The sequence below is a fragment of the Plectropomus leopardus genome, chromosome 3 (assembly GCF_026936395.1).
Source record: "Plectropomus leopardus strain MGB_pleo_1.0 chromosome 3, ASM2693639v1, whole genome shotgun sequence".
Taxonomy (NCBI): Eukaryota; Metazoa; Chordata; class Actinopteri; order Perciformes; family Serranidae; genus Plectropomus; species Plectropomus leopardus.
In genome coordinates, this window is record NC_142178.1 from 4581188 (window position 1) to 4609094 (window position 27907).

Here is a 27907-nt window from a genome sequence, read left to right on the forward strand (position 1 = left end):
ATGAACAAAGAAACAGCACTACAATATGTAATGGAATTATCACACTAGAAGCTAAAACTGTATCACTAGCAATGAGAAACTGCCACTGGGTGCCTCCTACAGATTTACTATTTTTCAAAAATCGCCATATTGCAACCTGCAGGATGTTTACAGGCTACATTTGCACCAACACACCAGATGGGATCATATATTCACTGAAGTTGCTTTGAAAAAAAAAGAAAAGATCACTTCCACTATTTGCTGAGTCGGACCTCATAAAACATCTAATAAATGTCTGTATTGTTATTAACGATCTGCTCTTTGGGTTTATTGCAGTTGTTTATTGTTTAGAACCTTGTCAGGAGCTCTGAGACACTATAATATATAATATATATCTCCTCAGCAAACACAGCTGGTTACACACTCACAGATTATGTACACAATATCATACCTCAAGGCTCACTTTACGTGAGGTTGTTGAAAAAAGGCATAAGGGAAGGAAATACAGGGAGACTTGAAAACATTTTCTGTCATTTCAGTTTCTTATTTTTTTATTTCTTTTTCCATCTAAAACCATGATGGCATCATGACAACAAAATGGCATTTAAAGGATTAAAATTCTGAAAATTAATGAATATTTGTAATTAAGACTGATGATTGTGAAATAAATAAATAAATAAATAAACTCAATGAAATTAGAAAATCACATTAATATATAATATTTTTTATAGCCTGATTTAAAAAAAAAAAAAAGTGCATTCTGCATGCAGAGCGGTATGAGTGTTTGATACCGACACTGTTATTTTGACTTTAAGATTGCTTAATCTACAATTAAAATAGCTAATGTTTTAGAAAATTACCAAGTGTTAAAGACATCAGTGTCATTTTCACTCAGCTCCGCTTTGGAGGCTCCTCATTGGCTGTTGCTATGACATCGCCGTAGCTTCTGACTGATGCATTGTGGGATACATACAACAGTTGTGTGGAAGATGTTGTGAAGAGAAAATATCGACTGAAAGTTAAAAAAAATTAAACACTTTTGAGATGAAGGTAAGTACCAGCGGATGCATTAAAAATAGCAACATTAGCTCTGGTTTTACGCTCTCGACGTTGAGTTGTATCACGTGAACGGGCTTCAGCCACCGAGCTAAATTAGCTCTTTGCTAACGGTAGCTATTAGCGTAATTGGGCACCACCTAGAAACCAAGCTAATACTTTACACGGAGTAGCGTTAGCTTGTCACCTAAACTGGCTGTTTTGTTCGCTATTAATAAAGACAAGTTTATAGGAGTATCGAAGGCGTATTTTTTTCATTACCCAGGGTTTGTTATCTGATAGTTAAGACATATCAGCTAACCATGCATTGTAATAAGACAACGTGAAAGCATGTTGTTTGGCGTGTAATTGCCAAAATAATCCTAATACGGTGTGTCGAAGTGTTAGCCTATATTTACCACAATATTAAGATGACGTTAGCTGTTGGAGCTCTCTGTCATTTGTCCCTGCGACGTTTTTAATAACTCATATTTTAGCATTTTGGTCAAATTCGTTTACCCAATTCAACTTCATAAAAGACCTAAATTGCAAGTAAAAGATTCAGACCACGTGGATAGATTTTTTCACTCTGTATAACATTCATTACACTAAAATAGCCTGGGCACTGTTGCATGTACGCATATAGATTTATAAGCTATCACGCTGCTATCATTGTCACCAAATGTTCTACTCTTAACTGGTTGACATTATTTTGGTAACTTTGTTAACTTTTTTGTTTTAAAGAAAGACACATTTCCCAAACTTGGGTTGTTTTTGAGCATTGGGGCTTAAAAAACAGTAATATTTTTATTATCATTAATTTATTTTTAACATAAACACCACATGTTTTTTACTCTGCACTTTATAACCCATTCAGTGGCTCTTTTATTCTTTTATATCCTTTATATATTTTAGACCTCTTTTATCATTTTTTTCTCTATCCTGTATTTATGTCTGTACAACAGGTTACTGAGCTGCTGGAAACCTGAACTTCTCTTTGGGATTAATAAAGTTACTCTATCAAAAAGACATCAAAGAAAGTGGGAAAAAGTTTGTACACAAAGCTTGGCCAGACCAACTGCATGTGAGAAAAGGCATTTGGCGATTTAGTATTGCACTTTTATAATGTCGAGGAAGAAGAGAGGCTGAGATAGCTTGACTTTGACTCCCTATAGGATCAAACTTAAAGGGATGGTTCATTTTTATGAAGTGGGGCTGTGTGATGTACCTATCCATAGACAGAGTGTTAGCAGGTGTGACTCAGTATGCCTTCAGTTTGTAGAAGCAGGCTGAAGTCTGACATGGAAGCTAAGCAGTCCACTGCTGTGGATGGGGACCTGCAACAAAACCTGTTCTAGCCTGCTAAAAATTAATGTTTAAGCATACACCAAATTTGAACTGGTCAGTGGTAAACCAGCAGTGTTTTAAAAGTTACTGTTTTTTTCCATGGAGTCTGCCGCTTTAGCAAGAGCATACAGTGGATGGGGAACAGAAGGTGCTAACGGCTGTCCTGTCAGAACAGGCTGTCTGACAGAAAAGTGAAGCAGTGAAAATACTCCCAATATTGCATACATTAAAACCGATTTTGATTTTTTTCTTTCTTTTTTTTTTGCTGACCCCTAGTAGATTGCTTAGCTTCCATGTCCATCTCCAACCTGCTTCTCAAATCTGCAGGTGTGCTGACTGACATCTTCTGGGTGCAATACATTGACTGTGGATAAAGTACTCCATACAAACCCACTTCAAAAAATCTGAACAATCCCTTTAAAGAACACTGGATCCTTAACTTCTCACACTGGTATCTTTCATCACATCTTGCTCACATTCTTTCATACTCCACGCCTCCAGTTTGTAACGCAGGCTAAAAGATTTGCAGTCTCCAAACTCAAACCCAGATTGATCAAGTGATGTCAGATGTGAATTTTTTTCTCAGACTTAAAGCTCCTCCAGAGTCACACAAGATGACAAACAAGTAATGTATAAAATAATGAAAATGGTGGAGTGACCTTCAAAAGCACACAGACAGACAGAGCATCTAAAATCCAAGAATTATGTCATTGACAGTTCAATTAATGCATTCACTAATACCTACACCTTAAGTTTATACATTTATTTTTTGAACAGCAAATCAACAACAATATTGCTCCTGGTTTATAAAAAATGCTGAAATAAAGTGTCTTCAAAGCTTTTGAATGGCTTGATTAAGAGCAGCTGAGCCTAGTGTCCACTAGCTAATGTTAAGTAATCTTTCTGGTTCGGTGAGTAGAAACTATTGTTGAGTTTGTAACTTTTTGAAGAAAAATATAAATGCTACTTTAATTTTAAGTTTGAACATGTCTATGTACAAATAAAGCGTACTTAAAAAGTAATGTTTGTGGGGTGCCTAGTGGCTCAGTTGGTAGAGCAGGCATCCTAGGTACAGAGGCTGTGTCCTCACCACAGAGGCTGCAGGTTCAAGTGCAGCCTCAGCCCTTTGCTGCATGTCATCCCCTCTCTCTTCCCCTTTCATGCAACAACTCTCCTATCTCATAAAGGCAATAAAAAGCCAAAAAAATCTTTAAAAAAAAGAAAAAAAAGTAATGTTTGTTTCCACAGAGCGTTTTTGTCCTCGCTGACAAAGCCTGGGCTGGTTCTAGTCTGCTGTATAAGTGGCAGAAATCCCTTGGTAATTATATCGCTGTTGCAGGGTGAGTAACAGCCAAAGAAAATTGTATAATAATATGCTTTTCTTAGTACAAGATTTACATCAACACAGTACTCAAAATGTGTATATTTCTAATTATACAGACAGGACAACTCAGTGAAAATATTTGATCGACATGGACACAAGTGGGCAGAACTCAGCCTTCCAGGGTAAGTGTGAGAACATCATTTTTGGTTCAGATTTTGCATTATCAGAAAGGTTCAGATTCCTTCTCCAAAGTATTTTACAGTAACTTCACACTTCTTTCTCCTGCTCTGCTAAGGCGCTGTGTGGGGATGGACTGGGATAAAGATGGGGACATTTTGGCAGTGATAGCCACAAAATCCAGCTTCATCTACCTCTGGGATGCCAGTGTCAATAAAACATCCCAGATAGACAGCGGCATGAGGTATGACAAACATGCATCACATTTCCAAAGAGGAGGAAGTCGGCGTCGCCAATCATAACTCCGGCCTGTGTTTTTTTAAGAAGAGCAGCCGTCGTTTCTTTTAGACGACAGTGGCTATGAAGTTATTGTTAATCACCTTTAATATTTTTTTCCTGTGGTCATTTGTTTGGACAGAGATCAGATGTCCTTCGTCTTGTGGTCAAAGATGGGCCCTCTGTTAGCAGTTGGGACAGTCAAAGGAAACCTGTTGATCTACAATCAGCAGACCTCACGCAAGATCCCCATACTGGGTAACACACACAAAGCAGAACTGCACTAATACTTGTTTCAGTAGTTTTAAGTCACTTCTGTTATATCGATTGTCTCTTTGTTTCCCACCACCAACACAACAGGTAAACACACCAAGAAGATCACCTGCGGATGCTGGAGTGTTCAGAATCTACTGGCTCTGGGAAGTGATGACAACACTCTGAGCATCAGCAATCATGAGGGGGACACCATCCGACAGGTGTCCACGCATGAACACACAGGCAGCCTCTGGAGCACTTTGACCAAAAATAAACTGCTTTGTGATCTGAAAATGTTGGCTCCCAGCTGGTAAAAAAGAAAAGTACTTGACCTAAAGCGCAAACCATGATGACATCAGTAGGCGTGTCGTATAACTACAGATGCACGTAATCACAGCAATGTCACAACAGCAACACTTCTGGGTAGATAACTGACAATTGATTGAATTTGCGGAGATATGCAAAATCTAAAAAAATTGTTTATCTCGGTTGTCATTTTGAGCCATAACTGTAAGATATATTGTTAAACAAGTGGCCTGACCTGACATTTCTGCTGTGCTGATGATATTTACTGTGTTGTTTTACAAGCGTCTTTGATGAATTAAATATACCTGCACAGAAGCTAAGCAATGCACTGCTGCTGACGCAAAACATATTCAAGCCACCTAAGAAGACCAACCTAAAAAAAAATCAATATTAGTTCAAGTGTACACTATATTTGGAATATTTTCATCTCTTTATCTACACTAACAGATCAAGGCAGCAGTAGACCAGCAACGTCTGTGTTTTGGGACATAAAGTTACTGTTTTTATGCCTCCACGCAGTGATAGCTGAGGTTGTTTAGGGTTGTCTGTATGTCCGGTCCATTCTTCGATTTTAGTGGTAGAAGGTCAAGGTCATGGTGACCTCATAAAACCTGTTTCCAGTCTATCTACTGACTGATAGCTTTGTAGGGAATCCCACTTGTCAAGCCCCTTAAGGGTTTTCTGGGTTTCCCCCGCATGTCTCTTTTCTTAAAATATATAACATTGTCAAATCAAATCAAAAATCAAATGACTAAAAGTAATCTTCCAGTGGTCATATAATATGTGATAAAGAGGTCAGAAGAAAACTGTATCACTAAATAGTGGAGGAAGAATAAGAGAGCAAAACATGAAAAGGGATCTGTTTCATCCTTTTGTTCTTTTTCCAGACAACACTTCGCGGTGAGCCTGCTGAGATTAACTTTTCAGTGATGAAGACGGATGAAAGGTCCGGTCAAGGAGAGAGCACTGTAAGTTTTTGGTGTTTCTGTGATTTCTCACTGTCCTTGATTTATCCACATTCTTCTGTATACCTTTTCACATCATGTTCACATTTTAGTGTCTTGAAGTTAAGTCTTTACTTTTGTCATATTAGGCTAAAACATACACCATTGGCTGTTAAAACTGTCCATATTTAAAGTTTACATAGGGAAGTAATCGTTTGAGTTTGACTTGATGACATATTTTGACCTTCCTTTAAATATTAACCCTTCAGGTGAGTGTGTCTGTGGACAAGAAATACCTGATACTCTTCAACATCAATGACCCCGACAACCGGATAGAACTGACCTTCCAGCGCCACTATGGAAACATCGTGTCCTACCGCTGGTACTGCACACGAGCGCACACTAACTGAATCATGACAGTAAGATGATCGTACTAAAGTTCGATCTCTTCCTCTGTGTGTCTCTTAAAGGTACGGTGATGGGTACATACTGATCGGCTTCTCCCACGGGTACTTTGTGGTTATTTCCACTCACATCAGGGAGATTGGGCAAGAGCTCTATCAGGCTCACAACCATAAAGATAGTCTCAGCAGTGTGGCCATCTCACCAGCGCTGAACAAGGCTGCTTCCTGCGGGGACAACTGGTACGCACCGGCTTTCAAAAATCACAACCCAGCCAATCCTGTTTTTTTGTGAGAGTTAAAACACTAAAGCCTGATGTTTGTTGTTGCAGCATAAAGATCCACGAGTTGTCTGAGCTCAAAGACATCAGCAATGTAGTTCGGCTGGACGATGAGACTAAAGGTAAGACAGTCCCCTTTTTCAGCTGCACTCTCAAAACGCCACCTCGAACGTACCGCACATTTCTCCTTCATCTGCCCCTCACTGTCCTCCTCTAGGGCTGGACCAGCTGAACTGGACAGACGATGGACAGTTGTTGGCCGTCTCCACACAGAAAGGGACGCTCCACGTCTTCCTGACCAAGCTGCCCATCCTGGGTAGCAGCTTTGGTACCCGGCTGGCCTACCTCACCTCCCTGCTGGAGGTCACTGTGTCCAACCAGGTGGAGGGGGTGAGGACACACACATTTGCGTGCACGCGCGCACACACACACACACACACACACACACACACACACACACACACACACATTGATATGCACTGCAATATTATAATATAAACTTCTTTTCACACTTTAAGATTTTCAGAAATTCTAAGGCTATAAAACAGTGATTCACAACTGGTGGCCCGTGGGCCACATATGGGCTGTAAAGCTTCTCATCAGGCCGTGTCATAGTAATCAAGTCAGAAAATGTAGAGGAAAGAAAACACCATCCAGTATTTAAGATAATTAGTATTTTTTATTTCTTTTATAGAAGCAGACCCCCCCAACATGGAGATGGAAATCATTTTATAAGGAATAATTTACTTATATGTTCCACCTGAAGATGTTATTAATCTGTCTTTCTGCTTATTTTTAGTGAGTAGTAGTGATGTGTCCAAAAGTGAGACAGCAGCGTAAAAATAATAATGGCAATGAAAATGAACTTTATTTTTGTAACGCTTTTCAAAATGGAACTTTTACGAAATTATAAAACACCAGACAAAGAAAAAAGCATTAGAACAGTTTAAATGTTATACAACATGGGATAGAGTGGGTCTAAATAGTTAATTCCAAAAAAAATTTTTAAATTATTTGGTAATTTGACCCCCATGCAGTTTCAAATCCTAGGATAGTGAGGGAATGACCTGCCCTACTAACCCTATGATTAGCTGAAATAGTTGCCTCCGTTGGTTGATTGGCTGGGTTTAGGTGAGGAGTGAGATTGGTTATTGTCAGGGTTAGAATGTTGGTGCGAGCCAATCAGAGGCAGAGTAATGCGGGCCGTTCCTGATCCCCCACTCCATCCTAATCCTGTGATTACCCACACGGTGTCTGCTTCTAAAAAGTCTGGCCCTTGCACAGATGTGACCCCTGCCATAAACATTGACAAAAATGTGAAGCACTGTGTCTTTAAATATAATTAACAAAAACATACATTTTCATTCAGAGTTCAGTGGACATGACCAAAATTTCAAGTGCTTCAGATATGATCATATAATGGCCCTTAGTCAGACTCAGCTGTTCTTTGACCCACGCCTTATTTGTGCACATATTTTTTTTTTGATTGATTTATTGCAATCTTTATTTCAAGCATGTTTTTTTAAGTTTTTAATTGTTTTGGTGTAATCATACAGACAGTGTCATCTGTATTTATACAACCTCAGGAGGCCTGTGACAAATGCACATTTTTATAATAGCTAAAACAGACACTTAACAGTTACAACCAAACATACGGATTCATGTCAATGAGCTAAGCTGTTGACAGAAAAAAAGTAAAATAAATAAAAGCCCCATGACCTCTTGAGGGTCTCACCTTCATCTCTAACCTGGCTAAGGTCAGAACATATAGTACCCACTTCTCCCACAGCCTCACAAAAATGTCCATCTTTAGGTCTGTGCACCAAATTTAATTGCAAACAGAGTAAGAAATATTAAACCCTGACCAAAATTCCAGGAGTCAAAAGTAGTAGTACTGTTGCTGCAATGCAATTGCATTCATATGATCCAAAAATAATTGTGTTTAATCAAGTCAAGTCAGTTTTATTTATAAAGCCCATTATCACAAATTACAATTTGCCTCAGAGAGTTTTACAGCATAGGCCAAGAAATAAGTGAGCTCAGGGCAGAGACTGGTAAGAGAAAGGATCTATAAGAAGAAGTGCGTCATTGAAATGGGGGGATATAGTGTATAAGAGTGAGCCATCAGTGTTGCAGCTGCTGGAAACCACTTTGAATCCCTCTTTGTGTTTTCCAGGAGAGTCCAGTGGCCATAGAAGTGGAAGTAGAGCCTACTTTCATCGCCATGGGACCGTACCATGTGGCTGTGGGAATGAACAACAGAGCCTGGTTCTACGCATTGGTGGACCAAGAACCTGGTGTGTGTGTGTGTGTGTGTGTGTGTGTGTGTGTGTGTGTGTGTGTGTGTGTGTGTGTGTGTGTGTGTGTGTGTGTGTGTGTGTGTGTGTGTGAGTGTTAGTGTGAGTGTGATGTGTTAACTGTGAAATCAAGCTATACTTTTCGAAAATATTTGTTTAGTTTAGTTTTAATCATATATGAGTGGATGAATAAGCTTCAGTAAACAGTTTTGTTTGTCTCTCAGGATATAATCAGCTGAAGGACATTGAGTATTTGGGGACAATCGCCAGCATGTGCCTTAACTCAGACTACGCAGCGGCGCTGTTTGAGGGAAAAGTACAGCTGCACATGGTGAGTCAGTGCTTTGTTTCTGTTTTTGTCATCCCCTTTGTCATCATGAACGATTATTTAGCAGGCGTCACCGTACTACACCGTAAATACTATGAGTTTGTGTGTTTGTATGTGTAGATTGAAGGCAAAGACCAGGAGGAAAAGAAACAGATGAAGTTGTTTCCAGATGATGACACAAAAGGTCGAATCCTTTGCCACGCCCTCACCGCTGACTTCCTCTACTACGGCACTGATGTAAGGCTCAGCACAGAGCACTTCAGAGTAGCTGCTTCTCATGTAATGAATGGTAGCCAGACTCCACGTGTTCCCCTCCCTTTATCCCCGCCCCTCTTTTTCTGATAGATGTGACCATCTGTCTCTTTATCTGTTTGTCAGTCAGGTAATGTGGTGTGCGTCTTGGTGGAGGACTGGGAGACTTTGAGCAGCTACAGCCACTCTGTGGGCGTGAGGAAAGTGTTCCCGGACCTAAATGGCACACGGCTGGTTTTCATCGACGACAAGAACAGCGGCTTCCTGCTCTCCCCTGCAAATGTCAGTGCATGTGGCTGCTTGACACAATTATGCATGCATACAGCTAAACATACAGTATAATCCACTCAACTGATCAAATATTAACTACAATCACGATTTTGGCTGCCCACAATTCAATGATCTACTGTGATATTGACTTAAAATGCATGCTCGGTTCATAGAAAACTCAGCTGCACATCAGATCAAGTGCTCATAACTACGAGCCAGCCTCTAGTTTTAAAAAGTTGTCTGCTACACATGCACTCTGCAGTGCAAGCCTGTGAAACACTTTCCAGAATGTTGCCACTGCAGCTGGGGCAAAACGAAAATCATTCGTCATCAAACGATTATTATCTGATGTTGGAGAGAATAAATAATATGCAAAGAGGGCATGAGACGTGTCTCTGCTGCAAAGTAACACAAATAACTTGTTAAACCACCTGTAAAAACATCACAATCTGCAGTATGACGAATGCATTAAGGCCAAGAAAAATAACGTCTGAGTGTCATTCTGTCTCTATGATAACTTCACTAATGTAACGTCAGTGAATACCTGTCCTTGTCTCGCATTAAGACACCCAACATCCATGACTGCTATAAAAAATAATACAAAACAACAGTCACAACAAAAAAACACAGCAGCCAATAAGTATCCATAAGAGATGCACTGAATTGAGGTGAAGAAGAACCTTAATTTAAGTCTTGATTTTGATGCCAATATTTGTTTATTAGTAGGAATGTAGCATATCATGGAAGTGAAAGCAGTGCTCTGTTTATTTAAATGTGTTATTTTGTCCCTAAAAATGATGAATAATCTTGAGAAATAATCATGATCTCAATATTGTATATAATAATCGCTATAAGCATTTTTGCCATAATCGTGCAGCCCTGAGGGTCTTTGAACTGTGATAAAAAACAGATTATTAGGTATCCCGTGATAAAATATCAATGTTAGAAAAGATGTATTTCATAGTTAAAATAAAGTCTGAAAAATGTGAAATATAAAATCTGTAAGCGTCAAGCTATAGCTTTTTTTTTTTTCTGGGTCCTTTTTTTGACTCGCACAATATCTAAATCATCCCTCACACAGCGCGATAAAAAATCATGAGCATTTTTAGCACATTTGTGGCCCTGTTCTGTTCAGTGAGTTAGAGTACATACATTATGTATTTATGACGATGGCAACATTTAGTGCTTTACAAGGAGAAAAGTAGAAGGTTTGTGTTAACAACAATGTAAATGTGTTCGTGTTGCAGGCCACAGACTCCTGCTTCGAGCTCCCAAACTTCTCTCCCACCATCACAGGAGTGCTGTGGGACAACTGGCATGCTGACAGAGGAGTGTTTGTAGCTTATGATGATGACAAGGTCTATACCTACGCCCTGCACAAAACCACCATACACGGTAGGGTTACGCCACACCATTACACTCACTCACACACACGCACACACACATGCTTTCTAACATAAACAGTAGCATGTTAAACAGAGAGAAATAGTCACTGATTTTAATTTCTCTGACTGTTGTACGCTGTAAAGCCTTCTGAGGCAAACCATGTATTGGACTTTATAAATAAAATTGACTTGACTTGACTTAACTTAGTCTAAAGAGACTTGCAATGAATGCAATAGCATACATTTTACTGAGTAAATCAAATTATCTAACAGTGTATAACGCACAAGTCAAGGTTCTAGAACTCTTTTTATATTATTATTATTATTTGCAAGACATGGGGATGGCATGCAGACAGGGGGGTAGGACTGGGCACAGGTCAATTACATAAAGAAAGTAGGGAGATTAACTGTAGTTGTGCATGGACAAAATCTGAATTATAATTGTAGGGAAACCTCTTTGTGGAGTTAATTAGGGCCAAAAAGTATTTGAGTCATTATTAACATTTGCGGTAGTAGTAAAACTGTAATTTAACAAAATGGCAGCGAGTAATGATATATATACTTTTTAAATTAATTTAAATGCAATATTACTATTTACTTTCAAACATTATTATTAGACACTTTGTATTTTATTTTCACTTATTTGATGCTCTATTTTTGTGTTCTTTTTGCTACTGTATTTTTGGAGCAATCTGGCACAAGAATTTCCTTCGGGATTAATAAAGTTCTATCTTGTCTTATCTTATCTTATATGGAGAAAAGTATTGGGCCACACCTCTTAATCATTGAAATTAGATGTTTCATACAGTCGGCAATGTGGATGAATGGGCAAAAATGCCCACAGCTATACTGCAAAATTTTGAAGAAAGTGTTCCCAGAAGAGTGGAAGCTGTTGTAGCTGCAAAGGGGGAACCAACTCCATATTAATGCATATGGATTTAGAATGGGATGTCATAAAAGCTCCTGTAGGTATAATGCATAGGTGGCCCAATTGTTGTTTGTTACTGTATACTGTCCATAAATATATATAGACACACAGACATTTTCTGAGAAAGAAAAGGAAATAAGTCAATAAAAAAGGATAGCGGAAACAATATTTGGATGAATGAACAAATGCTGATGTGTGTTTGATTGGGTTCTAGGACTGCTTTTACTGTAATGTAAAGAGAGATAATAACAGTAGAGTTATTCAAAACTCTCTCTCTCTCTCTCTCTCTCTCTCTCTCTCTCTCTCTCTCTCTCTCTCTCTCTCTCTCTCTCTCTCTCTCTCTCTCTCTCTCTCTCTCTCTCTCTCTCTCTCTCTCTCTCTCTCTCTCTCTCTCTCTCTGTGACTGCTCAGGCCCCCGAGTGGTGTTGGTGGGAAGCACCCCACTCCTCTTTTCCCAGAAGCCTTTGCTCTTGTACAACGGGGAGCTGACATGTCAGACGGCAAGCGGCAAGACCAGTGAGGTGGCTCTAAGCACACACTCCTTCCTCAAGAGTTCGGCTGGCGCACCGACAGATGCACCGGTGGAGCTCAGCCAGCAGCTCGCCCAGGCGCTGATGCTAAAGAGGTCAGAGGTCTGATTATTTTTAGGAACTTTTTATATTATTCTATCCATATCGTGTAATTTTAGATTTTAAAAACAATCATACAAACTTAATAGGCCAGTTTTACAGTTCAAGTCAAGTCAATTTTGTTTATAAAGCCCATTATCACAAAACACAGAGGCCTCAGCAGATTCTATAGCATACGACATCCCTCTGCCCTTAAACCCTCATATCGTCTAAGGACCCCCCCCCCCAAAAAAAAACCTGTAACGAGGAAAAAATGGTAGAAACCTCAGGAAGAGTGACTGAGGAGCAATCCCTCTTCCAGGACGTGCTATAGATGTCATAAAAAAACAATTGAATTGCAATAATGACAAAAAGGAAAGAGAAAGAGAGAGAGAGAGAGAAAGAGGAAGAAAGAGGAAGAGAGAGGGAGATATGCAACAGCAATAATGGTAACGGTAGTATATCATAGAACAATAGTGATAGGTGTAAAATTACTAAATGCACTCTGTTAGACAGTGTATGAAAAATATGGAAACATAAGTAATATGTTGGTTTCTTCTGTGTGTGTGTGTGTGTGTGTGTGTGTGTGTGTGTGTGTGTGTGTGTGTGTGTGTGTGTGTGTGTGTGTGTGTGTATATTCTGTCCAGGTTCCATGATGCCTGGGGGCTGTGTAAGTCTGAGGGTAGTAACTCTGACTGGGAAGAGTTAGGAAAAACCTGTCTGGTCCACATGGAGGTGGAGCTGGCCATCCAGGTCTATCGTATGAGTGGCAATGTTGGCATGGTCCTGTCTCTGCAGGGTATCCAGGTACGACTCACCGTGGCTCATATGTCACAGCCTCTTGATAACAGACGCTGTCTCTGTCTGACGATACTGACACACATACCCATCTGCCCTTGGTGTCTTCTTTTTCTCTCTGTCTCCCTCTTTCCAGGGTATAGAGGACATGAATTTACGGGCGGGACATTTGGCCATGTTTCTAGGTGAATACAACCTGGCCCAGGACCTGTATCTGTCCTCTGGCTGCCCAATCGCTGCCCTGGAGGTAAAAACATATGCACAATTAAAAAGCAAATAGTCTGCATGTTTGTGTATGTGTGTAAGAGAGCAAGGCCGATTGCTTGAGCCTTTTATGACCTAATCTCAACTAACTGAATTAGAGAGAAAATAAATGAGAAAGAATATACACATATCGACATATATACATATACATATATCACATGTACACACATACCTACATATACACATACAAAATGTTCTAACCTCCATCTCAATTTTGATCTTACATTTTATTTTTAAACCTCTTAGCCCCATCTCCTAACCCCACCCCTCCTCCTCTTCCCTGTGTCCTGACATAGGTCTTTTGAGATTTAAAGTTAGGATCTATTCTGAAAGTTTTAAGTTTGTTCTTCTATTTTTGTTTTTACCTAAGAAAGAAAATAATTGTTTGGGTTTAGTTACATTTCATCTAAGACTTTTGCAGGATGGGTTTGGTTTGGCGTTATTCTTTCTGTTCATGTCGAAGCAAAGATCGTTAATGTAGGCTTAAATTCAACTTCATTTCTTCGGCTGTGTGTGTGTGTGTGTGTGTGTGTGTGTTTTAGATGAGGAGAGACCTGTTGCACTGGGACAGTGCTCTTATGTTAGCAAAGAGCTTAGCTGAAGACCAAATTCCCTTTATATCCAAAGAATATGCTGTCCATCTGGAGTTTATGTAAGTATACACACACAAATACAATCTAGCAGACCTGATCTGTCTACACTGTATCTAAACTTCTCTTTCTGTCTGTAGTGGAGACTACGTAAATGCTCTTGCACACTACGAAAAAGGCACGACCCATAATAATAAAGTAAGTGCAATTTACTTATTTAATCATTCTTTCAGCAGTGATAACAGTATAAGAAATTTAAAACTGTGAGCATGACAATATTTTTTTTTCCCTGCCCCTTTACTTTAAAAAAATGAAACCACACTGAGAAGACACCTCAGATGTTTACTTTTTAGCAACCAAAAGAAAAGGAAAAATCTAATAAGTTTACACTGTGGCCTCACTAGCTGTGCGCTTACAACACAAACTGATCTGCCAAAACAAAAGAAAAAAACAGACACTTAGAGGTAACCATTCTTGACTTTTGCATGTTCAGTACATACAGTAAGTGAAGCAATTCATATATGACAGCGTCAAATTATTGACGACAAGGTTTCAAAATAGCTAAAGAAAGGCGACCAGGTTTCATTAAACCTTTGGTGTGATTCATGTACACTGTATCTGACCTCCTCTAGTTTTTTTTTTTATTTTATTTATTTATTTTTTTTATTTTAAAGATTATTTTTTTGGCATTTTTGCCTTTTATTAAACAGGACAGAAAATTGATAGCGTGAAAGTGGGAGAGAGAAGGGATGACATGCAGCAATGGGCCGTGAGCTGGAATTGAACCCCCGGCCGCTGCGACAAGGTCATCGCCTTCATTTATGGGGCGCCTGCTTCATCCACTGAGCCATCTGACGCCCCACCTTCTGTAGTTTTAACATTGACATCAACTCCTGAGTCCATTGTTTCAAAGATGGTGGCTTTTTGCCTTCCAAAAGAACAAATTAAAGCAAATTAAATTTCCCTTCTTTAGTGAACAGAAAGGCCCTCTTTTCATTGGACTACCCCAGAAACAGAAGTGAAGGGGTTGGGTTTTAGTGTCGTATCTCATGAAACAGGGTGGCGGCAGGGTTGGCTAGCAATACAAAAATGCTGAAGTACAACCTGTAGTTCAAGCAGCAGCCCCGAAAGACAGCAAACTTTTTTTTTTTTGCCGGGTTGGAGGGATATCTAGACACTGCTCTGATGGACAGATGTATACCACAGCTCGTCTGCACATACTACCCACATTGTTTTGACACAAAGTTGGTTGAAAATCAGCAAAGTATCCCTTTAATGTGTTATCTTTCCACTGCCCTCATCTTTGCTCGTTTCCCACTCGCTGTGCAGTTCCAGGAGCATGACGAGGCGTGTAAAGCTGGTGTAGCCAGGATGTCCATCAGGATGGGTGACATCAGGAGAGGAGCTGCTCAGGCGATTCAGCACCCAAGCAGAGTCCTCAAGAAGGAATGTGGAGCCATACTGGAGAGCATGAAGGTAGTCAGCCTCTCTTTCTTTTTTTAAACTATGTTTTATACTATATATAAACAATATCTGAACTGTGTATTTTGGTAAATTCCCCAGGTTAGTGGTAGATTATAGGGATCTGATGCGAATATGTGTTTTATATTGTGTGTTTTTAAAGAGCCATGTTGCAAGACAGCGCCATGTCGCGAGTATCTGAGCATCAGATAATGTTTTTGAATGTTCTCTCCCTTTTCAGCAATTCTCTGAAGCTGCTCAGCTCTATGAAAAAGGACAGTATTATGACAAGGCTGCGTCGGTCTACATTCGTTGCAAGAACTGGTGAGACAAGCACTAACACTCAACAACACACTGAGACCTGCCGGTTTCCCTCCTCCTTTATATAATTCCTCTTTACTCCATACTCAGGGCGAAGGTTGGAGAGCTTCTCCCACATGTCTCCTCTCCTAAGATCCACCTGCAGTACGCCAAGGCCAAGGAGGCGGACGGCAAGTAGGTTCATAGTGTGAATGTCTGTGACATTGTAGATAGTGATATCAGTAAGAAGAAGCAGATGTAATGTGTTCTGTGTGCACCAGGTATAAGGACGCTGCACGGGCCTATGAGAGCGCTAAAGACTGGGACAACGTGATTCGCGTGCTGCTGGACCACCTGAACAACCCTGAGGAGGCTGTTCACATCGTCAGGGAGACACAGAGCATCGACGGAGCAAAGATGGTTGCAAGGTAAGACAAACACAAGCACAGGTGGATACAATTAACTACAACCTAATACAGTTTGGTGCTTTTCTTTTTTGTGCTTTTTGACTGACTAAATGTGACCCATAATTTATTGTCATGTCATTTATTGTCACCAAAAAAAAAAATTTATTTTATTCAACTTTTTGTCTCTTGATCTCCCGATAAGGTGATTACACTCGCACTGAATGTGACCAAATAAAAGGGGAGGCTTTGTTAGATGTTTTTACACATGCACCCCGTGCATCTAATCTGATCTGTGACAGTATATAAGTGACAGTTGACTGAACAATGAACAAACATGTCCAAACATAAACATTTCTGTTTACACTGTCTACTTTTTCATGGGCACATCACATTGACACATTATCAATATAATTCTATTTATTTATTTACCAGTTTCTAGTGTTGAGAATAACAATTATTTCAACTATAGATTCATATCGAGATTAGTTTTCAAGTGAATATTAAGGGTAAAAATGTCAAAACATTTTGAAAATGCAGATCACAATTTCCCAAGTGGATGTTGTGTTCAACCAAAAGTCCAAAACCCAACAGCCCAAACATATTGAATTTTGCAGTGGTAATTCACATGGTCATGGAACACCTGAAAAGTCATGGATTGCCTTAATCTTGTTTCCAGGCCAAGAAAAGTAATAAAATTGGTAAAATCCTTGAAAATTTTGGAAAAGTCTTGGAATTTTGTTATGTGTAATAAATAACCTCCCACAGTAATCTTCTGTGGATTACGTTACATATTGTGTAATATAATGGCAAAGGTATTTTTTGTAACTTAGCTCTAATATGTGACATTTTGCTTCCCATCAATTTTGTTTCTTCTTTTTTTCCCCCGCGGTCCTATTGTCCCTCCATATTTGAATAATGCCGGGCAGGTTGGACAAGGAAAATAATGTGACAATTAGGTTTAGAATGTAGGGTCATTAATCGCAGAGTTTCAGTACGTATGTTACACTTGTGGTGTACTTTTTAACTCAAAATAAAAACATCTTAGAGGCATGATCTTCTGAACATTAACAAAGATTAACAAAGATCTGAGTCAGTTTGCAAAGAGATTAGCTCAAAAATTGTTCCTCACATATACCATTATAATTTTTCAATAGGGGCTGAGACCTGTTACACACCAATCACAACAAATACTAAGTTCACGCTTCCTGATTTTACACCATCCCCAAAATCATCCGATCATATGAGCAGGAAAGACACAGAAAAACACAGGTTAAAATAGGACAAAATTTGGTACAGAGTTTGAGGAATAATCGTGAATAATATAGAGTAATAATATGTGTCTTGATTATAACATATCCATAACTTTCCAGCTCACACTAATACTTAAATTGTTTCACATTTGTGAGATTTACTGAAATAGTTGTTGCACTCTTGTTTTGTTTCAACTGCTCTAAAAGTAAAGTTAAGTAGTTGGAAGGCTTGGCGCACTCTTTTTTCAAACTAACTAACCAGTGGGCTAACTAATGTAATTTGGCGTAAAGTGTACTATACAGTTCTGTTTGTGTTATATGTCGTGGATGGTCACAGATAATTTATTATGGGTCCATGGAGAAGTTTATAAATTGTGTTCAAGGAAATCTGTGGGAACCCTGGATATTTAAGACAACATAGCTTGGGAAGCTGGAAGGAGCAGATGTTGGCATCCCTGATTGATAATTGACTAAAATGATTACTCAGTCAAGCGTCATTGCTAATTAATTTTCAGGCCATTTGTTACATCTCCAGTTCTCTCCATCTGCTGCTCTTTCCCAGCTGTGTAATAAACATTTAACATATATTATTTTTGTAAATTAAGGTTCTTTTTGGGGCTGAACGACTACAGCTCGGCCATCCACTTCCTGGTGCTGTCCCAATGCAATGACGAAGCTTTCCAACTGGCACAGCAGCACGGACAAATGGAGGTCTATGCAGACATCATCGGTCAGTCTGAGTGTCAATGTTTACATGCACCATCAAGACAGATTTTATAGTTTAAATGGATCTGATTGTAGTATTTGCTGGGGTGTTTTCAAGCACTGAACTGATGACTGTTGCGGTGTGTTCATCAGGTCCTGAGGCGACGCAGGAGGACTATCAGAGCATTGCTCTCTACTTTGAGGGTGAGAAGAAACACCTGCAAGCTGGCAAGTTCTTTCAGAAGTGTGGGCAGTACAGCAGAGTAAGAGCACTCCCTTCTTTTTTTTTTTTTCTTCTCATGCATGTTCCAGGCATTATGTACATGTTCTAATAGCTACTGACGATTTTTTAGGATTCTGTATTTGGTTTTTTGTAATCCATTATGAGGTGAGATTCACTTATAGAGCTCAAGGGTTTTTTGTATCTCACCTGCACAGTGTGTTTCTATTTTCTTGTTGTTCTGCTGTTTTGTTTTTACAAAATAAACATATAAAATAAAAAGTATTGTTGCAGAACCTGTTGGGATTTTTTTTTTTGGCGCCTGTGGTAACAAGTCAGAGCAGCCACACTGCCTGTGTAAGAGGCGCTGGTCAGGTGCATCTCAGTGGCTTCTCAGCCACGGCACAGCTTGACAAATGGTGGCTTTTTTCACCTGCCATGTACAGTTGTCAGCAGAAATGACAGTGAAAATGGTGTTTTTATAATATTGACCATCTTTTTTTACAGTTTTAATTACGTGTCACAAATATGAAGAAATACAACTGTATCTGTTTTACTCAAACTCGCTTCTGTTTCAAAATAGAAATCCTCTGACAATGTCTCTTTCGACCGTATCCCATCAGTTGTTGACACAAGGCATTATTATTGTGAAAGATTTGCAGGACCATGTTGTTGACAATGCAGGTGCTTGCACGACTTCATAAATGTGCTTATAAATGTGGAAATACAGTACTCATAGCAAAAGGCAGCCCTCCAGAAGCATCGCAGCAACAACACTGCCGGTGTGAACACCGCGAGCTTGCAACACACTGCAGTTCTGCGAGGTTGCCATCACCCGCTGCTCATGCATGCATTGTATTCCAGGCATCATGTTCTGATGTTGACTCACTCTAATCCACCAGTTCATCCAGTCAATCAGTTTCTTTTTTCTTCTTGTCTGTCAGGCTCTGAGGCACTTCCTGAAGTGTCCCAACACTGAAGACAACCTGGCTGTAGAGATGGCTATAGAGACGGTGAGAGCTGAGTGTGTCAAACTCATGGACTGTATATAAAGATGGACGCAAGTGTAGGCGAGGCAGCTTTATCTGTGTAGCACACAAGTGCTTAACAGGGCAGTAAGGTAAAAACATAAAGGATACAGATTTACATAAAAGAGTAAAGAAATAACATTTAAAAGGTACAATCAGTTACTAAATGATTTTTTAAAAAATAACTTAAAAATCACCATTTAAAATCTACACTTACCTCTGCTATGCAAAAGTGGTGCTGATACTGGCGTCTTGTGCTGGTGATGTCATTTGTGGCCAGAGTCAGTGTAGTAGCGAGCTGGTAGTGGAGTTCCCAGCCAGACACCATCCCAAGCAATTGCCAGGAGCGCCATTGATCGCGATCACATCAGTTGGCATGCACAGCTGTCAATTATGATGTCAAATACTCCTTTTTAAAGCGTACAAAAAAACAAATTAAAACCAATATTATCAGGAAAACTATCTCTCGAACAAACACCAGTGTGATAAAAACTACCTAAAATGACAAAAAACATCTTTGGGAAAAAAAATATTTATATTTATAAATATATTTTATTTATATTATTTATATGTACTTTGAGTTTTTAGTTTGGCTCATGTCTGAGGCCCCACCAGGGGTGATCAAGATGTTGAGGCTTCACTTTTGGGGAACCGTCATGTCATCCATCTCTATAAACAGTCTATGGCCAAACTGAACATCCCAGTGCATATACAAATGATAAAGTGCTTTTTATGTTCGTGTGTGTGTGTGTGTGTGTGTGTGTGTGTGTGTGTGTGTGTGTGTGTGTGTGTGTGTGTGTGTGCGCGCGCGCGCGCGTGTGTGCGTGTCTCAGGTGGGTCAGGCCAAGGACAGTTCTCTGACCAATCAGCTGATAGATTACCTGATGGGAGAGAGTGACGGTATGCCCAAGGTAATCAATACACCGCAGCCATCTCTCTTGACTTTGTCTTGGTGGATGTGACTTTTCTAGCAACGTGATTTTGTTGTGATAAATCCAAAAGTGCATCATGCTTTTATACATTTTGTTTCTTCAGTTTACTCATCACTCATTCTCCCTCTCGCTGTTTCTCCTTCTCCTTGTCTGGTGTTTGTGTGTGTCGTCTGTCTAAAACTTGAGAAGCTCAACCCTAAACTTAGGCAGAAGTGATGTTATAAATATATTGACTTGAGTCAATCAAAATGAGAAGTTATGTCAAGATGCCTGACAGCTTTAAACTAATCCTGTCCAAGTCTTTAAATAAATGTAAGTTTCTTTATCACAAAAATGTCATGAATAACATTAATCCAGTAAGATTCATTCGCTTTGAGGTGTTTGAAATCTGTGAGATGCACTTTGTCCCCAGAGATCTGCAGGCCCCCAGCACAGTTTGCCTGTTATTAATCATCGCAGTTCTTTTCTCTAAAATATGTTCCTAACTGTTTTATCAGTCAGCTTCATACTGTGAGTAATGGGATCCTACAGGAAAACACTAGTCTCTTTTTGGGTCCGTTGGAAAACTGTGATGTCACGTATTTCCATCCACCAATCAGGATCTAGTGACATTTGGATTCTGATGGCAGTATTTTCTTAACCTTTAACTCAAAGTGTTGCTTATTAAGTCATACTTCCTGTTGTGGTGAAAAGCGCTGAAATCCAGTTTTCGGGGGCTTTATGATATGATAGTACAAGAAAAAAAAAATCAGATCTGATATAATAAATATGGCTGATTGTGAATCTGCAGTACTATTTATGGTTCATGCAATTTGTGTCAGTTCTAGTGGAAAATTCCCTGAAGGTGCAAATTTGCATGATCTCTTTAGGGTTTCCGCAAATCCTTAAAAAGTCTTAAAAAGCATTGAATTTTATTCATTTAAAAATAAGGCCATCATTGGCATTTAATGGACGTAACTTAATCTTTCAAAAGTCTTTAAAAAGATTTTATGAATCATTTTATATCTGACATTGTAAAATCATTGTAAAATCTGAAAGAATGATGAATAAATTACTTTTCTCAGGAGGCGGGGTGCACCCTGGACAGGTTGCCAGACTATCACAGGGCCGGTCCCGAATAAAAATAGCGAAATGAGAAATACAACTGAGAACTGAGAAATACAAAATTGACCAGAAGATCATCCAGAAATGCCAGATATTCCACACTTCTTTCTGTAAACTAAATAGATACTTTCATGATGATACAATAGGTTCATTGTCTTCCTTGTGTTCCACTCTAAAAAGGATTTTTTTTCGACATTTAACATAGATCACTTAAGTTTTTCTTTGCTTAATGCTACAATAAATATTTTGGCAAAAACAAATGTCCTTCAATTTTGGTTATTAGATTAAATTGGTTTTAAACACAGTTCCAAAAATGTCTTAAAAAGTCCTCCTTACCTTAACCTGCAGCAACTCTTCCTCTTTTATTTCCTTGAAAATGTGTTTGTCTCTCAGCATTAGTTTTGCAAACATTTCTTTGATTAGATTTTATTTTAATAATAGTTTTCTTATTTAATTGTATCAGGTGGAGATGAGAAGTTAAATTACAATCGTAGACATTTTTTTAAAAGGTTTTTTTAAAGAATAGTGTATTACCCATGTCCCTGATCTTACGTTTAATCAGATGCATATTACACACAGAATGCAAACTCAATGACAGTTTCAGCACTTTCACCCAGCGATTTCATGTATGTAAATCTGACCTTGTGACAGTGAGTGCTGACCAAACTTCTGATGCTTTTTTGACCTTTCTTTCCTCTTCTTTCCAGGATGCAAAGTACCTGTTCCGTCTGTATATGGCGCTGCAGCAGTACAGGGAGGCTGCTCGCACTGCCATCATCATCGCCAGAGAAGAGCAGAATGCTGGTACAAACGTATTCAACACTATGTACCAATAACGTCAGCCATGATGCGTTAACCAACCGTAATCATACACGTAGGTTAATCGTGTTTCTGAAATTTTGAACATTTATTTTGCATTTTTCTCTCACAGGGAACTATCGCAACGCCCATGACGTACTGTTCAGCATGTACACAGAGCTGCAGGCCCAGAAGATAAAAATCCCTGCTGAGATGGCCACAAATCTCATGATCCTCCACTCTTACCTGCTGGTCAAGGTCAGTGCACACCTGCAATGTGCTTGTTCATAGACCGGATATAAAGATGGACAAAATGACAGTTTCCCCAAAGTGTAACTTTTCAATCTAGATTGTCCCCTGGTGTATAGGTCATAAAGCCCGCCCCTCTATGTTAGTGACTTAGGCCAAACTAAAAATTCAAAGTACACAAAAAGTAAATTTTTCCTGAACTGAAGGTAGTTCTCATCACCCTGATGATTGTTCAAGTGATCGTTTTTATGGTAAGTTCAGTTTTAATAAGTTATTCAATTCTACAAAAAGGGGATTACTGCCATTATTGACAGCTGTGACAGCCAATCCATATGCCAGTGTTCAATATGGCTGCTCGCAATTGTTCAAACAGGTGTTTTGACAGGAATGTTCCCACCGCAGAGATCACTACAGCGCAGATGCTGCCTCCCAATGACGTCACCAGTGCAAGCTGGCAGCAGCCAAAAATTAGCATCAGCATCATCACAATTAACCATAGCTGTTAATGCATCGTGCTAACCATACTAGCAGCAAGTGTTCGGGTAATCTCCACCCTCTCACTAAAAGATGGTCTCCTCTAGCTCCAAATGTCCAAGATGGTGATGGTCAAAATGCCAGATTCAAGGCTTCAAAACAGGAGTCAGAAAAAAATAAGTGGGTAACGTCACGGTGGCTCCATCTATTATTGAACATGGTCCTACATGATAAAGGCTTTCCACCTTAACATTTTATAAATGTGTAGTGTTCCTGAATTGTAAATTCTGTTTTTATGTAGATTCATGTAAAGAGGGGAGATCATCTGAAAGGGGCACGCATGCTCATTCGTGTCAGCAACAACATCAGCAAGTTCCCTGAGCGTGAGTCCACACAGAATTTTCCACTGTCCAATTCACTGGAAAACAAAATTGAAATGAAGCGTTTTTTAAAAAAAAGCCAACAGAAGTCTCATCAGTGTTTGTGTTTGCAGATGTCGTTCCTATTCTGACTTCGGCAGTCATCGAATGTCACCGAGCCGGACTGAAGAACTCGGCCTTCAGCTTTGCTGCTATGCTGATGAGACCAGAGTACCGGAATGAGATTGATCCAAAGTACAGGAAGAAGATTGAGGCTATGGTTCGGTGAGTAACAACAATGTCCTCTCCTCTCATTTATTCTGTCAAACTTCCTCCTTCACACATACGCACTTCACCACATCTTTCCGAATTTTGCCTACTCCACCCTACATTGCATTTGAATCCTTGGCCTTGATACATTGCAGACGTCCTGATACATCGGAACTGGAGGAGGAAACTACTCCTTGTCCCTTCTGTGGCTTTCAGCTGGCACAGAACGAACTACTGTGCATCTCCTGCAAGAACAACCTGCCCTACTGCATCGCCACGGTACAAACACAGGATCACTGAATCATTCATACACTTACTGATCTAAATAGTTTCACCTATGTTAGTATTTTTAACATTTGATCTCTGTACCTTTTTCATTTTCTCAGGGTCGTCACATGCTCAGAGAAGACTGGTCTGTGTGTCCTCATTGTGAATTTCCCGCACTATACTCGCAGTTCATTTTGTAAGTGATACATCAATTTTCATCCTCTTTTTTTAACTGTAAAAAAAACTAGGGGTGGGCTGACTGACTGACTCACCATCAGTCAGTCAGTCAGTCATTTTCTGTAACCGCTTGTCCTCGTAAGGGTGGCGGGGGGGCTAGAGCCAATCCCAGCTGTCATCAGGCGGAAGGTGGGGTACACCCTGGACAGGTCTGTCGCAGGGCTGACACATATAGACAGACAACCAGTCACACTCACAGTCACAGTCACACCTAAGGGCAATTTAGAGTCACCAATCAACCTGCATGTGGGAGGAAGCCGGAGACCCTGGAGAGAACCCACGCAGACATGGAGAGAACATGCAAACTCTGCACAGAAGGGTCCCCGCCCGGACCGAACCCCGTTCCAACCAGGTTTTGAACCAGGGACCCTCTTGCTGTGAGGCAACAGTGCTAACCACGACGCCACCGTGCCGTCAAGTCAGAAAAAAAATACTATTGGGATTTTTTAAAAATCATCCAAACCAACATAGTATAGTATGTCTTCCAAAAATTATCAAAAACGTCATAGTATAGTATCGCCGAAAAATCATCAAAAATATCATAGTATAGTGTGTTGTCCAAAAATCATCAAAAAACAGTGTGTAGTATAGTATGTCATTCAAAAACCGTCCAAAACGTCATAGTGTAGTATGTCGTCCAAAAATGATCAAAAAGGTCATGGTATAGTATGTTGTCCAAAAATGATCCAAAGTGACATAGTATGGTATGTCGCCGAAAAATCATCCAAAATGTCATAGTATAGTATGTACAGTACATCATAGTACAGTATGTCACAGAAAAACAATCAAAAATGTCATGGTATAGTAAGTCGTCCAAAAATCATCCAAAGTGACATAGTATAGCATGTCGTCCAAAAATGATCAAAAACCTCGCCGTATAGTGTGTCATCCAAAAATGATCAAAAAGGTCATAGTATAGTATGTTGTCCAAAAATGATCCAAAGTGACATAGTATGGTATGTCGCTGAAAAATCATCCAAAACGTCATAGTATAGTATGTAGCTGAAAAATCATCCATGGCGACATAGTATAGTATGTCATCCAAAAATCATAAAAAACTTCACAGTATAGTCTGTCAACCAAAAATTAACAAAAACATCATAGTATAGTGTGTCGTCCAAAAAATGATCCATACCAACATAGTATAGTATGTCTTCCAAAAATCATCCAAAGAGACATAGTATAGTCTGTCGTCCAAAAATAATCAAAATCCACATAGTACAGTATGTCATCCAAAAACCATCAAAAACATCATAGTATAGTATGTCATTCAAAAATCATCCAAAACGTCATAGTATAGTATGTTGCTGAAAATCATCAAAAACGTCATAGTATAGTATGTCGTTCCAAAAATGATCCAAAACGTCATAGTATGTATGTTGTTGAAAAATCACCAAAACATCATTGTATAGTATGTTTTCCAAAAATCATTAAAAACGTCATAGTACAGTATGTCGTTCCAAAAATGATCCAAAGTGACATAGCATAGCATGTCGTCCAAAAATCATCCAAAACGTCATAGTATAGTATGTTGTCCAAAAATGATCAAAAACGATCAAAAACGCCATAGTATAGTATGTCATCCAAAAATCATCAAAGGTGTCACAGTATAGTCTGTCGTCCAAAACTGATCAAAAACCTCACAGTGTAGTATGTCACTGAAAAATCATACAAAACGTCATAGTATAGTATGTCGTCCAAAAATGATCAAAAACGTCATAGTCTAGTCTGTCATCCAAAAATCATCCAAAGCGACATAGTACAGTATGTCGCCCAATAATCATCCAAAACATCATAGTATAGTATGTGGCCGAAAAATCATCAAAAACGTCATATATTACAGTATAGTCTGTCGTCCAAAAATGTTAAAAAACGTCATAGTATAGTATGTCACAGAAAAACAATCAAAAACGTCATAGTATACTATGTCGTCCAAAAACAATCAAAAACGTCATAGTATAGTATATCGTCCAAAAATGATCACAGACGTTATAGTATAGTATGTTGTCAAAAAATCATCCTAAGCATCATAGTACGGTATGGCGTCCAAAAATGATCCAAAGCAATATAGTATAGTACCTGTTCCAAAAATCATCAAAAACATCATAGTATAGTATGTTGCTGAAAAATTATCAAAACATCATCGTATAGTATGTTTTCCAAAAATCATCAAAAATGTCTTAGTGTAGTATGTCTTTCCAAAAATGATCCAAAACATCAAAATACAGTATGTCATCCAAAAATCATCAAACGCATCACAGTATAGTCTGTCGTCCAAAACTGATCAAAATCCTCATATTGTGGTATGTCACTGAAAAATCATCCAAAACGTCATAGTATAGTATGTCGTCCAAAAATGATCAAAAATGTCGTAGTCTACTCTGTCATCCAAAAATCATCCAAAGCGACATAGTACAGTATGTCGCCCAATAATCATCCAAAACGTCATAGTATGTGGCCGAAAAATCATCCAAAACTACAGTGTAGTATGTCATCCAGAAATCTTCCAAACCAACATAGTATAGTATGTCTTCCAAAACTGATCAAAATCCTCATAGTGTGGTATGTCACTGAAAAATCATCCAAAACGTCATAGTATAGTATGTCGTCCAAAAATCATCAAAAACCAATTAATATAGCGTCGTCCAAAAATCATCCAAAATGTCATAGTATAGTATGTCGTCCAAAAATGATCAAAAACGTCATACTATATATGTCACCAAAAAATCATCCAAAGGGATATGTCATCCAAAAATCATCAAAGGTGTCACAGTATAGTCTGTCGTCCAAAACTGATCAAAAACCTCAGTGTAGTATGTCACTGAAAAATCATCCAAAACGTCATAGTATAGTATGTGGCCGAAAAATCATCAAAAACGTCATATATTACAGTATAGTCTGTCGTCCAAAAATGTTAAAAAAACGTCATAGTACAGTATGTCGTCCAAAAATCATCAGAAACCACATAATATATCGCCCAAAAATCATCCAAAACGTCATGGTAAAGTCTGTCCCCCAAGAAACATTAAAAACCTCATAGTACAGTACGTTGTCCAAAACGTCATCCAAAAATACATATCATGGAATGTCCCCAAAATTCGTGAAAAAATGTCATTATTTTCCTGATATTTTTAACGATTCACTAAGCTTTTATAGGTTTGTACAACATAATATACAATGATTTTTTAATGCTATCTTGGATGACATACCACACTATTTTTTCCAGATTATTATGACAGACTTAACTATGAATTTCATGTCCTATTTGGTAAAATGTTTTTTTTTCTTCTATTTAAGGAGGAAAGTGCGTTGCCCAAAATCTCCAACTACTCCACTAAACAAACCATTGATTCACTTCTGTTATTTGTTTGACATTCACAAATCTACATTTAACTGTTTGTGTGTCCAGGTTGTTGGACACAGAGGCCGTGTGTCCAATGTGCTCTGAAGCTCTGAGTGTCCAACAAGTAAAGAAGATATCTGACTGTTCGGAATATCTGCAGACTGATGACCCGGATCAGTGAAGAAATGACAACCAATCATATGTTTATAAATGTAAAAGTTATTTTCTATTTGTTAAAAATGCCAAATATATATTTTAGATAGATCTTAAGCTTTTAGTTTTGTATGATGAGAAATTAATAGAAATAACTGAATTTCAAAGTTGCCTAATAGCCATCAATCAAAAGACAATGAAAGAACAATGTGTATATTCTTAGGTGAAATATTTTCTGTTCATGCTGTTTTTAAAGAACATTATTGTAATATAGAGTGGCTGAAGGTGATTCAGAGGTGTCACGA

The 27907-nt window shown here is 38.9% G+C and overlaps 1 protein-coding gene across 1 annotated transcript; it reads left to right on the plus strand.

Annotated features, from left to right (window-relative positions):
- Positions 1-887: 887 nt before the first annotated feature.
- On the plus strand, positions 888-27891 carry wdr19 (WD repeat domain 19). Its single transcript, XM_088075392.1, has 36 exons — positions 888-1029; positions 3610-3701; positions 3802-3867; positions 3981-4106; positions 4281-4396; positions 4499-4614; positions 5587-5667; positions 5913-6025; positions 6114-6287; positions 6377-6447; positions 6543-6715; positions 8502-8622; positions 8847-8953; positions 9071-9187; positions 9329-9484; positions 10720-10867; positions 12197-12410; positions 13041-13200; positions 13328-13438; positions 13998-14107; positions 14186-14243; positions 15375-15521; positions 15748-15830; positions 15918-16001; positions 16088-16234; positions 18069-18193; positions 18322-18431; positions 19333-19401; positions 20250-20327; positions 22160-22256; positions 22384-22508; positions 23275-23356; positions 23467-23617; positions 23758-23881; positions 23989-24065; positions 27516-27891. Exons 1-36 carry the CDS (start codon positions 1024-1026, stop codon positions 27628-27630), a joined length of 4050 nt encoding a protein of 1349 aa, XP_087931518.1. The 5' UTR covers positions 888-1023; the 3' UTR covers positions 27631-27891.
- Positions 27892-27907: the final 16 nt, after the last annotated feature.